Source organism: Brachyhypopomus gauderio, chromosome 9 (genome assembly GCF_052324685.1).
Source record: "Brachyhypopomus gauderio isolate BG-103 chromosome 9, BGAUD_0.2, whole genome shotgun sequence".
Lineage (NCBI taxonomy): Eukaryota > Metazoa > Chordata > Actinopteri > Gymnotiformes > Hypopomidae > Brachyhypopomus > Brachyhypopomus gauderio.
In genome coordinates, this window is record NC_135219.1 from 17,984,190 (window position 1) to 17,995,735 (window position 11,546).

The window sequence follows — 11,546 nt, forward strand, 5'->3', positions numbered from 1 at the left end:
TGAAGTCACTCCTGGAGTTACTGATTCCTGGTCTTTAGGCCCATGCGGTTCATGAAGCCCATTAAAGACCAGTCATCTCTGGTAGGGGAGGTGTTGTGCTGCAGGCTCTTAAGGGGGACCCCGTTGGCTTCATTCTGCTGCAATGTGGTCAACCTCGTGGTCTCTGTCTCCTCCACCTTCTGCTGCAGTGTGATGGACATTGTGGTCTCTTTCTCCTCCACCTTCTGCTGCAGTGTGGTGGACTTTGTGGTGTCTTTCTCTTCTCCCTGATTGGGAACAACAATGATGGAGCAGTCAGTGGCTGAAGTGGTCTTGCTGTGTGACTTTGGAAAGGGCCGCGTCCTGATGCGTCGGACCAACTGATTCTGGAGATTTTTTCTCAGTCTGTTCTTCAATTTTCTTGTGAAGGCCACGATCTTGGAAATATTTGGCCTACCCCGAACAGCTCGGTTTGAGAGATGCAGTTGCTTCGAGCATATTGGAAGCTCTCCTGCCGGAGAGGGTGTAGCTCTCTCCTGTGCTGTGTTTTTTTGAGTGCTCTCCTCATGCATGCCTCCCAGTCCAGGTGAGTCCTTTACCGCACAAGTTCTCCATGATGTTGGTGTCTGCAGGTTCTTGCCTTTTTTGTCACCTGAGTCACCTTTACTTGGTTTGGGTCCAAGCTCATGGAAAACCTGGATGGACTGCGCCAATTGTTGAACAAGTTTCTTTCTACTTGTCTGGCTCACCTCAGTGGGCCCAGCGTTTGTGGCAGCGGATGTTCCTGAGGTGACCTGTTTCCTTTACTCTCTGTTTTTTACTCTCATTCTTATTATTGGCACCTTTCTCTTTCTTTCTCTTACTAATCTGCCTCTTCCCTGCATCTTTCCTCTCATGTTCTACTGGACTCTTACTCTCACATCTCAAATCTTCTCTGTTGTTCTCTTGGCTGCTGGCCTTCCTCTTCCTCTTGCTGTGTGCATGTGATGATTCAGGGTCTCCCACCATCACTGACGTCTTAGGGACTCCGAGTTCTGTGACGTCCTTTCCTGTGGTCCAGTCATTGTCTTTATGACCTAATCTCTTATGTTGAGGTGAATTGCAGGACCCTTCTTCCTCTATCATCTTTCTGAGTCTGGCTTCAAAGTTCCCAGGATCATACACATCAAAACTTATTTTACGCTTTGCCTGGTCTGTCCTGCTCTCCTCCTGTTTCCTGAGTGGGACAAAAGTGCTCTGTGGGCTGGGCATGGTCTGGAGCTGCTGACTCTGGCCAAAGGCTGAGTGGGGGAGTCCTCCTAGAACCATCAGGTTTGGTTGTGGGTAATTCCCATAATACGTCCACGGAGACACCAGTGGGGGAACCACACCTCCAAATGTTGGGATGTGTCCTATCCAACAGAAATACTGGCATTGTAATATTGTGTTTTCACAAATTTAAGGTGGATGCATTGTTGAATACAAACGTATATACTTTAAAACATTTACATTGAAAGTTAGCATCTTAGGATATGTGTTTCTTAGTCAGTTTTGATCTTTGTAATGTTATTATTAAGGCTTCGTAAGAAATGTTAACCTACCAGCAGCTCTGACAGGATGGACTGGAATGTTCTGGACAGGGTTACCCATGAATAGTCCATTTCCTGTTCACAAATTATATTGATTCTTAAATTATATCCAGTCATCTTACAACAGTTCTCAGGACACTTATTTTTTTTAATAGATAAGAATTACTATTTGCAGGGTTGCCAACTCTCACGCATTGAGCGTGAGACACACGCATTTAACCGTCTTCACACGCTCTCACGCCACACATCCGATTTCTCACGCTGAAAAAAAATCTAGTTTATTTACCTCTGAACAGTCCTGCACGGATCCGTTTTTTGAGACCCGCACCCACCCATATCCGCAGAGTACAGCACCCACCCACCCGCGAACCCGTGGTTCAAAGTTAAATCTGTACCCGCCCGGACCCGTTAATATTTTACCCATTACCCACCCGTACCCGTGAAAAATCACACAAATCGAAAGTATTGCTATAGAGCACTTTATTTTACAATGCGCCTCTGAAAAAACGTCAGTACAACACAAAATAAAATCTAATGTTGCGGTGCAGGAACAGTAGGCTATTCCTATCTAAAAGTAGCAACTGGTAAAACGCAAGAAAATGTATGTAGCCAACCGGTGCCATAACACAATGCAAAACGAGAGGGAACAAATGCCAGTATAACAACTAAATAAAATCGCATAGGTTCACAGTGGTAGTAGTTTCCTATCTGCTGTGGTGGGAGCAGCACGCTAAGTTCTCTCTCCTCATTTTTCTTTGTTCTAGCACGGCCACCCATTTAGCTTTGAAACCACCAAGCAAGCTACAATAAATGCCCGGTACTGCGTTATAACCAGCCTCTGCTCATGTTTCCGCTGGAAAAGAACCGAAGTTTGGGTATTACCCCAGAACGGGTGAAGAGTAAAGTTCAGCCCGCTCTGGCCAACGGAGCTACGGTATAAGTAAGCTCCCCTGAGCTTCGCCACCACCATCGGGAGGCGCTAATCAGGCAAAAGGTAACACTATGTTCATTACGTAGCAAATAAAAGCCTACTAAAAATGACCACATATTCATGTGCTACCCACCCGTATTTAACTTACCCGCCCGCATACCCACCCGTAAAATTGCGGTATGTGTAAAACCCACCCGTTTCAGCATATTACCCGACCCGGTGCAGGACTCTACCTCTGATCCATATGATTCAATGAGTTACTAGTTCGCTCTGGCGCCAACCACTGGCGATCGATCGATCGCGATATAATACTTAATTTGTATCCGTTTTACACCCCGCCCGGTGACAATTTAACCCGCCACCCGTCAACAACTTACGTTCGCAACCCCGTCAATAATTTACACTCGACCCCCCCTCCAAGTTCAAATCTCACTCCAAGTGAAGTTCAGAAGTTGGCAACCCTGTATTTGTCATTTTACAAAAGAAGAATACGTGAAATGGAGTCTCACTATACCTGTGTACAAAAGGTGGTTGTCATCAAAACTCATATCGAAAACACAATCTTAATCAAAAGTACAAACTTTTGAGGTGAGAAAGTTCTGTTTGTAGATATACACGTGTGAATAACATTTATATGGCGCGTTTTTGACGCAACAATTGATTTCGAACTAAACCCAGATAGCAAATTTTTGTCGGGCCAGATATGGCCCACATACGCCACATTCTTCTGGCCCGGTTGCGGTTTGGAATGACGGGCCAATTCTGGCCCAACTAACATCCGCCATTATCTAGCCAAAGGTCACCCAGAATATGGCCAAAATAAGCCCTAAATTCAGCCAACATTACCAGAACTCAGCCGGATTAGAACCATTTGGCTCATTAATGGCCCAGATGAAAAATATTTGCATTAGTATAATAAATACACTTAAATAACATTTAAGCTGTAACTTAATTTAAGTGCAGTTCATTTTAAGTACTTCACTGTGTAAATAACAGATGTACTGAATCATTAAAAATAACTGAAAAACAAGAATTTTTATTTCATATTTTTATTCTAATGTGTACACATTTAAATGCAAATGAAGAACTGTCAAATATTAAATAAGACTTATAATATAAAATGATAATGAAAATAAAAATAAATGCAATTGTTTTATTCCTATATTGCATCTGTATTCAGTTAAACTTGCTAATGTTAAAAACTAGATTGATAAGAGTATATTAATTTCTTAGGCTAGTGCTTATTTGTTCATTAAACTATATACAAATCATAAGTATGTGTTGATTTATAGTGTATTTTTAAAACATTTTAAACATTCATAAACAACAACATAACTCCTAACTAGTGGGTTTGCCGGTGTTGCTCATGTCCTCTCACTGGTTCTTTCACTGGATCTAAAAACAAACAAAAATGAAAAATTTATTCAACAAAGAAGCATAGAACATGGTTCATTAGACACACCTAAGAAGAAAATAACAATTTCGGGGGTCCTTATCCATAATATGCAACCTAACAACACTTAACTTTACAGTCACATTGAGTATGATGTGATAGTAATCAATTTAAATTGTAACTTCTGTTTCATGGACTTTTGTTCTTGCCTGACAAGATACACTGGAAGTAATGCACAACTGAAATCCGTGTACCTCATTCGAGCTCGTCTTCCTCCTTCACGGTCCCCTGCAAGTTGAAGCCACCGCTTCATACACCGTTCAACATCCATATCAGTTGCTTTGGCTGTGATAGGATTCCTCCGTACAGCATCTAAAAAATTCAATATCACAAATCAAACAAAGACCACGTTAAATTAAAAAATACAAATTTTTAATGTTCACTGCTTTGCCCTCAGACACAAATCTCATTCTCCCTTTTCAGACTAAGGCATATTAAAATGTACAAACACAAATCCAAAAAAATGCAAATAAAACTAAAATGCAGTTTACTTACATTTACTTTATTTTATGTAAGTAAAATAATTTGTGGCAGATGCCGATATTTTATGATGATGATTATAAACATTAATTCAGCACTGTCTTTGGCTGCAGAGTGATCACACTAATCAATCAAACAAACTGGACATTGATAATCAAAAATGCTCGATCATGGTACAGATTGCCTAGTGTGAGTACACGCTTAAAAATTCAGAAATTAATTCTTACCAATCAGTACTGATTTCAGATGCAGTCTCTGAAGTGCCATTTTCCCATTTACTCCTCGCCAGTTGATCCTTTTGGCCACACTGTTTGAAAATGTTCGCTTCATTACAGCCCAAACAGTCTCCCTGATGTCACCTCCACCAGCAAGACCCAAGGTGCAAATCTGAAAGTACAATGTATAATATACATTTTCATAGTTTTCATTTTCAAAATACCTACCAGACAAATTGTCAGTGCACATCTTGCTGGTGCATCAGTGACCAAAACAGCAAGTCTTTGTGATGTATCACAAGCCACTTTGGGGTGTTTTGGAAGAGCGAGTCAGGAAATGTTTTCCATGTAGTGATCTGGCCACTATCATGCAAGAATGGCTTAAAATCCCTCTGACCACTGTGCAGGACTTCTATATGTCACTCCCAAGACAAATTGACAGTGTATTGGCCGCAAAAGGAGGCCCTACACCAGGTATCACCAAATGGCGGACCGCGGTCCGGATCCGGACCCGAACGCCGTCCTGTCCGGACCCAATTACATTCCTGATTAACTGGATACGGACCCAAATGCCAAAAAAAATTTAACGGGAGACTATATTTTAAACCGGAGACGAGTGTTACGTTCACCACCCATTTGAGTGTTACGTTCAGCCACCCCCCCCCCCCCCCCCCCCCCACTCAACAACTATCGTTCGCCATCGCAGACCCGGACCTAAGGACTGCGCAATCTGCCAAAAATGGACCGCGGAAAGATTTAATTGATTACCCCTGCCCTACACCATACTAATAAATTTAATTATTACCCTAAAACCAAGTGTTTGTTTCATTGTCCAACCCCTGTGTGTGTGTGTTTTTTACAGGACTTACAATTTTGCTTTTGATGTCTGGAACAGACACTAGTTTTCTTTCCAAACTCTGAAGCGCTTCAAGGTCTTGAACAGGAAGTAATCCCTCCTCTATATCTGCTGTTGTGGATTCTGGGTTCAGATGCTGAATAATCCTGATGATGTTCTTCTGTTGCTCTATTATAATTTGTTGCTTTGTAAGCAATTCATGCAACAATGCTAGAAAGAAATAAAATAATAAAATTTAAAAATATATAGGACATCTGTAACACATATCCACAATTTAAAAATTAGTCTTCAACTACAATCAGTAAAATACAAAGAAAATCCTATGTAGCCACCTTTTTGACAGTTTTGCATGATTTTGATGCAACCTCAGAAACTTGAGTATTTAAAGTGTATTTAAACAGCTGTTATTAGAGCTCACAGAGAGATTGAATTTTTCCACAGTCTAGAGCTCATTCAGAGTCCTGTTAGACTGACGTGAAAGTGAATTTATAATTTCAAATCTTATGAAAGTGGCCAAAATCCAACAAAAAATGTCAGATTCAATTTGTTTTTTTCCCCATCCACATAGACAACACGTGTCACAAACAATAAAAAATATTGAATTTGGGTCCCACTTACCAGCTGTGTGAACATAGCCTAAACATAATGTTGAACAAATCATTTAAAACCAGTTTCCAAAACAGCTTAACACTAGAATTTACAATGTTAAGATACTTACGTCCATGAACACTTTCACATCTACAAGAACCAGTGCATGAGGTACTGGGGGCTGAAAAGCTATGTGGCCTTTCAATAAGAGACGCCTGTGACCATGAGGGGACTGAAGAGTTGTTAAATCCATTATCTGCCTGGAATGATGTGGAGGGCCTCTGAGGAGCGTTGCTCCAAGTACGAGCTCCCTGACTGCATGAAATGTCCAGCAAATTATTAAACTCTAAATTAGAAGTTTGCTTCCAAGAAGGATGAATATTTTGTTGCCCATAAGGCCCAGCACTGGGTTGTTTCCACATGTACTCCTCAGTAGTTTTATTCGCTGGTGTCTCTTCTAAGCCTCTGCACAGTGGAGGCTGTATGCGGGGGGGAATGGGTAAATCTATGCTCCTCTGCCCAGGATCTTCATCAGCGCTCTCATTCAAATAGAGCTTCCTGGTTGGTCTATAAAGACAGAAAAAAAACAAATATAATATTACCAAATAATATATACACTTTGCATAGTGCACGTAGCTTAGAGGGAAAGATCATTGATCCTCTTTTTGACTTCAATGCTCGAGACCATGACATAATTTCGATCGAATATACACACACTGGTTGGACAATGAAACTGAAACACCTGGTTTTAGACCACATTACTGTGACCACATTACTGCAGTAATAACTGTCCCGACGGAGAGTACTGGTGGAAACAGGAGAGTTGAGGTGCACATTTATTTCTGACGTGATTTGGGCAGCCGTGGTTTTAGGTTTTTTGGATACAATACGGGTTAGTACCCGGACATCCCTTTCAGCCAGCTTCCTCTTGAGTCCACAGTTAATCCTGTTGGATGTGATTCGTCCTTCTTGGTGGTATGCGGACATTACCCTGGATACTGTGGCTCTTGATACATCACAAAGACTTGTTGTCTTGGTCACAGATGCACCAGCAAGAAATTCACCGACAATTTGTCCTCTTTTGAACTCTGGTATGTCACCCATAATGTTGTGTGCATTGCAATATATTGAACAAATCTGTGCTCTTACCCTGCTAATTGAACCTTCACACTCTGTTCTTATTGGTGCAATGTGCAATTAATGAAGATTGGCCACCAGGCTGCTCCAATTTAGCCAAGAAACCTCCCACACTAAAATGACAGTTTCATTTCATTTACCCCTGTATATATACCCCCTTCAATTTGAATGTAAGACAATGGAACCCTTCTTTTTTCCAATCTATTTTTGACCACTTCTATTGGTCCATTCATCATGAAATTGTACAAACATGACTATCACATGATGCAAAAAAGTCAAAATCCCCAAAAGTGGAGATACACATTTTGATGCTGGTCACCTCTTGAAACCAACCACGGGTCACTTACCTTCTCCTTCTTTTGGGTCTAGGTTGGTCTTCTTCCTCAGATTGTATATCTGTGTGCTCCACAGCTTCAGGTAGTTTTCTTCTAGCAGCACTGTAATCACCTAATAATTAAAAGACAACTTCAGCCACTATAAACTGTGAGGCTGTATTGTTCTGTAAAGCAGGCTTGCACTTAATGTCTAAGGCACTATCCACATGTACCCAGACATTTTAAAATATATAGGAATTCCTTTAACTATGAAACACTTGCATGAGCACTCCAGCATAGCATAGCTTAAGTGAAGTTTAATCATAAATGTTTCAATAAATATATTGATACTGGATTAATAACATATGACAAATGTTATGTTGCACCATTGTTACTTAAAATCATGAGGACACGATTAATCAAAACACGCTGTATACTTACTTGCTGTGTAGATAACACGAATGCTGTATGGGATCCATGAGTCTTGTGGTTGCTCTTGAGATTTGACTGCTCTCAGTATCATTTCTTTTTTATAAGGAGGCCAGTAGCAAATGCCATCTTTCACCCAAGCAGCTGGAACAACTTCTACCTCATCTGTGTCTTTGAACCCAACTATGTTGTACATTTTGTTTCTGCTGTAGACGTGGTACTAGACAAGTAAAAAAAAGAACAGACTTTACAAGAAACATTTGAACTCAAAACAACCAAGCTCTTACAGGGAAAAGGCCACTACAATTTATTTCAAATGCAAAAGTGGCACAACCACAAACTTGTCCTGAAATGGCATTCTAAAGTATTTTTTAATATTTCCATCTACTTTAATACTTTTGAGTGTGTGTGAAATGTTAGAAACGACAAAAATACCCAGGCTTGTGGAATCTAGTGGATAGTCAAAAAATATTTCTTTGTATTTAAATTCTTTATAGACAATGTACTCACTGTTTTCAAACAAAAAGATATTCTGAACTAAAGCAATATTGTTGTTGATAGACACACAACTGTCTTTTTGTGTACTACTGATAACTGTGCCATTCTCAATCAGTTCTTTAAACTGAGAGACTGGTTCGTTACACCACTGAGGTAAAGGTCCATCATTGTGTTCTGTTTTCAAAGTCCTCTTTGCATGCACTTCGGATTCAATATTGCAACTAGAATTATTTATTTCTGAGAGACGGCGGATCACTTGTGCAAGAGGATTGAAGGGCTTTCTAACCATCTTCTTTAATTTTCTCATGAAATTTTCAAATGGAAACCCAGAAATGTTTTCTAAACTACCATGCCGTTTAACATCATCACAAAGGTGAGTAAGACCGTGAGTGTTGTACACCACAAACTCTGGGCCATACAACTGACTGAAATGTTCAACAAATGATATTAATAAATTCTTAGCAAAGTCATTCATATAAAAACACAATGCTGGACTTGCTAGAATATGTACAGATACAGATAAAAGCATAAAGTTCTGATACACTTGGGAGCACAGCACATCTCTGAGGACCACAGGACCAGTATAAAGCAGAAATTGTCTAAACTCAGTTGCTTTCCATCTATGCCTTTCAGCCAGAGTCCGTGGTTTCCTTGCAAACTCAACTGGTACATAATCTTTTAAGGAAATTAGCCTGGCTGTTACAAAATTACTTTGAGTAGCAGAAATGCGGCTTCTCAAGGGACCGTCACTACCCAACCAAAGATCCAACAGACGTCGTGTTACACCTAAACATATCAAATGCATGTAATCATGAGGGAAGTCTGCAACCATGTCAATATTTAGATCCATTAGTGGTGAATGCCCTATGTTATGCTCCTCATCAGTTCTCTTCCTAAAGGACTCATTAGTTCTGCATGGTGCATTGCATTGTGGAAAAGTCATTCTGTGTTTAATGTAGACACCTGTTTGAATGCATTTATCACACCCATGATAGCCAGTATGTGATTTAACAGCTTTGATAAAGCTTCTTGCTGGGGCATCACATACAACAGAGCACACAGTGAGGAAATATGTTTTATTACGAATCACAAACCCATTGGCTAATCTATGTAATTCATCAACTAGTTTACCTAAATATTCAGTCAGTGAGCTTGGTTTGGAAGTTCCAGAAAAAAGTGCAATAACAACTGGATCTCTGATGGCAGTCCCCTTTAGCAGCCCAAGTACAGGCCAGAACTGTATAGCAGAACTCTTAAAAAGAGGAAGTCCATCAAAATTTAACTGCAGCCTAAATGTATGTCTGTCTGGAAAATAAGAACACAATTTCTCCAGAGTTCTGCCAAATCCATTTAAAATTCCAAAATAGTAGAATGATCCCCCTGCAATTCTTTCAATGTTATATTGAGTATTAGTTTTAAGAAGTGATCTTGCATCTTTTGGAAGGAAAGGAAAGTGGATTCTAAGAATCGAAAGCAATGTTGTGATTGCCAGCAATGAGACTCCATAGTGTACTGCCCAATTTGACAAGGAATTCATTAAATTGTCAGCTGAAGAGTGCTCTTCATCACTGCAAGAATCTTCATCACTACTATCATGCTCACTTTCTGAAGTCCCAGGCTGGTATTCAGCAACATCACCTGAAACAGGTTCCTCTAGATTTGTTTGTGGGATAATATCATCACTAGTTTGAGAGGCGGTTGTCCTTTTCATTTGTTTAACCGCCTTCTTTCGAAGATTTGACTGAGCGCTATATGGCCATTTATATTTATCCATTTCAACAAGTACTTTTAAAGTATATTCTAAATGCCTGTAAACTAAAAGCTTCAGAATTGATTAAGGCCTTTAGTAAATTGCTTGGCTGAAATGAGTAAAAGTGTTAAATGTGCAGTTCAAGTAGTCAAGGACAACTGGCAACCATCCACCTACAGGAAAACACAATCACAATGGCATTTTATTAATATTTCTTAGAAATAATTATTCTAGTTACTGTTTAACATTCATCAGTTAAAAGAAAATGGTGCAAAGATAGCTGGCAACAGAGATCATGCTCTCCCTGACCAAGTTATATTGTAAATTAGATGATCAAATAAGTGAGGAATATTTTATCAATTTTATCATAGTTCAGAGATTATGTGGCTTAATGGCTACTGCTCACATTTAGCCCAAATACTTTTTTTCTGAGCTAATTACCATACAAATACGTAACTTGCAATAATAATAATAATAAGTTTAATTTATATAGCGTCTTTCACAAACTCAAGGTCGCTTTACAATGTTAAAAACAATATCTCCATAGTATATTGTAATACGCACACGAGCCGCATCTTGTAAAAAAAATCTGCCAAGCACAGCAATAGCCAGCTAGCCATTCAAATGTTCCTTTCCTATGTAAATTATATGGTGCCTTGTTAGAAGAAAAAATTACATTACGCGTTGTTCATCGGACAGGGAAAATATAAAAGTGGAAAATATCGGATAACTTTGCTAATGTTAGCTAGTTCTGAATACGCTAACGTTAGCTAGCACCTTCTGACGCTTTTTACCAACTATTAGTCACATCAACTCAAAGGCACATACAAATATATTTAACCTAAACAAAAAAAAAGAAGCACATATGTTTTTATAAGAAAAAAAACTTTACTTACCATATGAGGTTGGCTTGACTTGGTTTTCCCGCGTTGATGCCTGCTCTCCTCAGGGTGAAACAGGTTCAGACCGGTTCACTCCGTCCCGCTCCACCCCTCCCCCACCCCATATATGCCACGCCCCCATGTTGCTTCTTTGAGAACCACAAGACAGCTTCACTACTGTATTACTATAATACAGAGTAAAAATGGGCAACTTTCGGAAACATAAATTATACATATATAAACTATGCATCTTACAATGTGATTACATACCTATTATTTATTTACTATTGCAGTAATAATATCTAATGAGTGTCAGAGTGACATTAATGAGCAGGGAGGACTAAATAGTTGTAATTAGGAACTGGACTGGAATATTTAATTTAATATTTGATTCAGTACAATATTTAATTCAGTATTTAATTCAGAATATTTAATTCAGTACATTAATAAACTAACATTAACAAAAT

The 11,546-nt window shown here is 39.4% G+C and overlaps 2 protein-coding genes across 4 annotated transcripts; both read right to left on the reverse strand.

The window, feature by feature from the left end:
- Positions 1 to 729: 729 nt before the first annotated feature.
- LOC143522521 (uncharacterized) lies at positions 730 to 3,098 on the reverse strand. The gene is made up of 3 exons (XM_077016231.1): positions 2,993 to 3,098; positions 1,560 to 1,622; positions 730 to 1,370 (listed from the first exon to the last, which is right to left on the reverse strand). Exons 1-3 carry the CDS (start codon positions 3,024 to 3,026, stop codon positions 730 to 732), a joined length of 738 nt encoding a protein of 245 aa, XP_076872346.1. The 5' UTR covers positions 3,027 to 3,098.
- Positions 3,099 to 3,573: 475 nt separating this feature from the next.
- LOC143523316 (uncharacterized) lies at positions 3,574 to 11,183 on the reverse strand. Of its 3 annotated transcripts, XM_077017702.1 has the most exons (9): positions 11,095 to 11,163; positions 9,580 to 10,371; positions 7,963 to 8,170; positions 7,555 to 7,654; positions 6,201 to 6,637; positions 5,496 to 5,692; positions 4,639 to 4,798; positions 4,126 to 4,243; positions 3,574 to 3,873 (listed from the first exon to the last, which is right to left on the reverse strand). In XM_077017702.1, exons 3-9 carry the CDS (start codon positions 8,144 to 8,146, stop codon positions 3,843 to 3,845), a joined length of 1,227 nt encoding a protein of 408 aa, XP_076873817.1. In that variant the 5' UTR covers positions 8,147 to 8,170; positions 9,580 to 10,371; positions 11,095 to 11,163; the 3' UTR covers positions 3,574 to 3,842. The 3 variants fall into 3 exon arrangements, with proteins under 3 accessions (XP_076873817.1, XP_076873818.1, XP_076873816.1); XM_077017701.1 differs by lacking the exon at positions 9,580 to 10,371 and having other exon boundaries at positions 3,576 to 3,873; positions 11,095 to 11,183; XM_077017703.1 differs by lacking the exons at positions 9,580 to 10,371; positions 11,095 to 11,163 and having other exon boundaries at positions 3,575 to 3,873; positions 7,963 to 8,866.
- Between the last annotated feature and the right edge of the window lie 363 nt (positions 11,184 to 11,546).

Coding starts and splice junctions, on each gene's coding strand:
- LOC143522521 (XM_077016231.1), bottom strand. CDS start 3,026: ATGAGTTTTGATGACAACCACCTTTTGTACACAG. Junction 1,623..2,992: donor CAACCACCTTTTGTACACAG/GTATAGTGAGAC, acceptor ATTTGTGAACAG/GAAATGGACTATTCATGGGT. Junction 1,371..1,559: donor CCATCCTGTCAGAGCTGCTG/GTAGGTTAACAT, acceptor TCTGTTGGATAG/GACACATCCCAACATTTGGA.
- LOC143523316 (XM_077017701.1), bottom strand. Junction 6,638..7,554: donor AGACCCAAAAGAAGGAGAAG/GTAAGTGACCCG, acceptor CTGTCTTTATAG/ACCAACCAGGAAGCTCTATT. Junction 4,799..5,495: donor CAGACATCAAAAGCAAAATT/GTAAGTCCTGTA, acceptor TTGTACTTTCAG/ATTTGCACCTTGGGTCTTGC.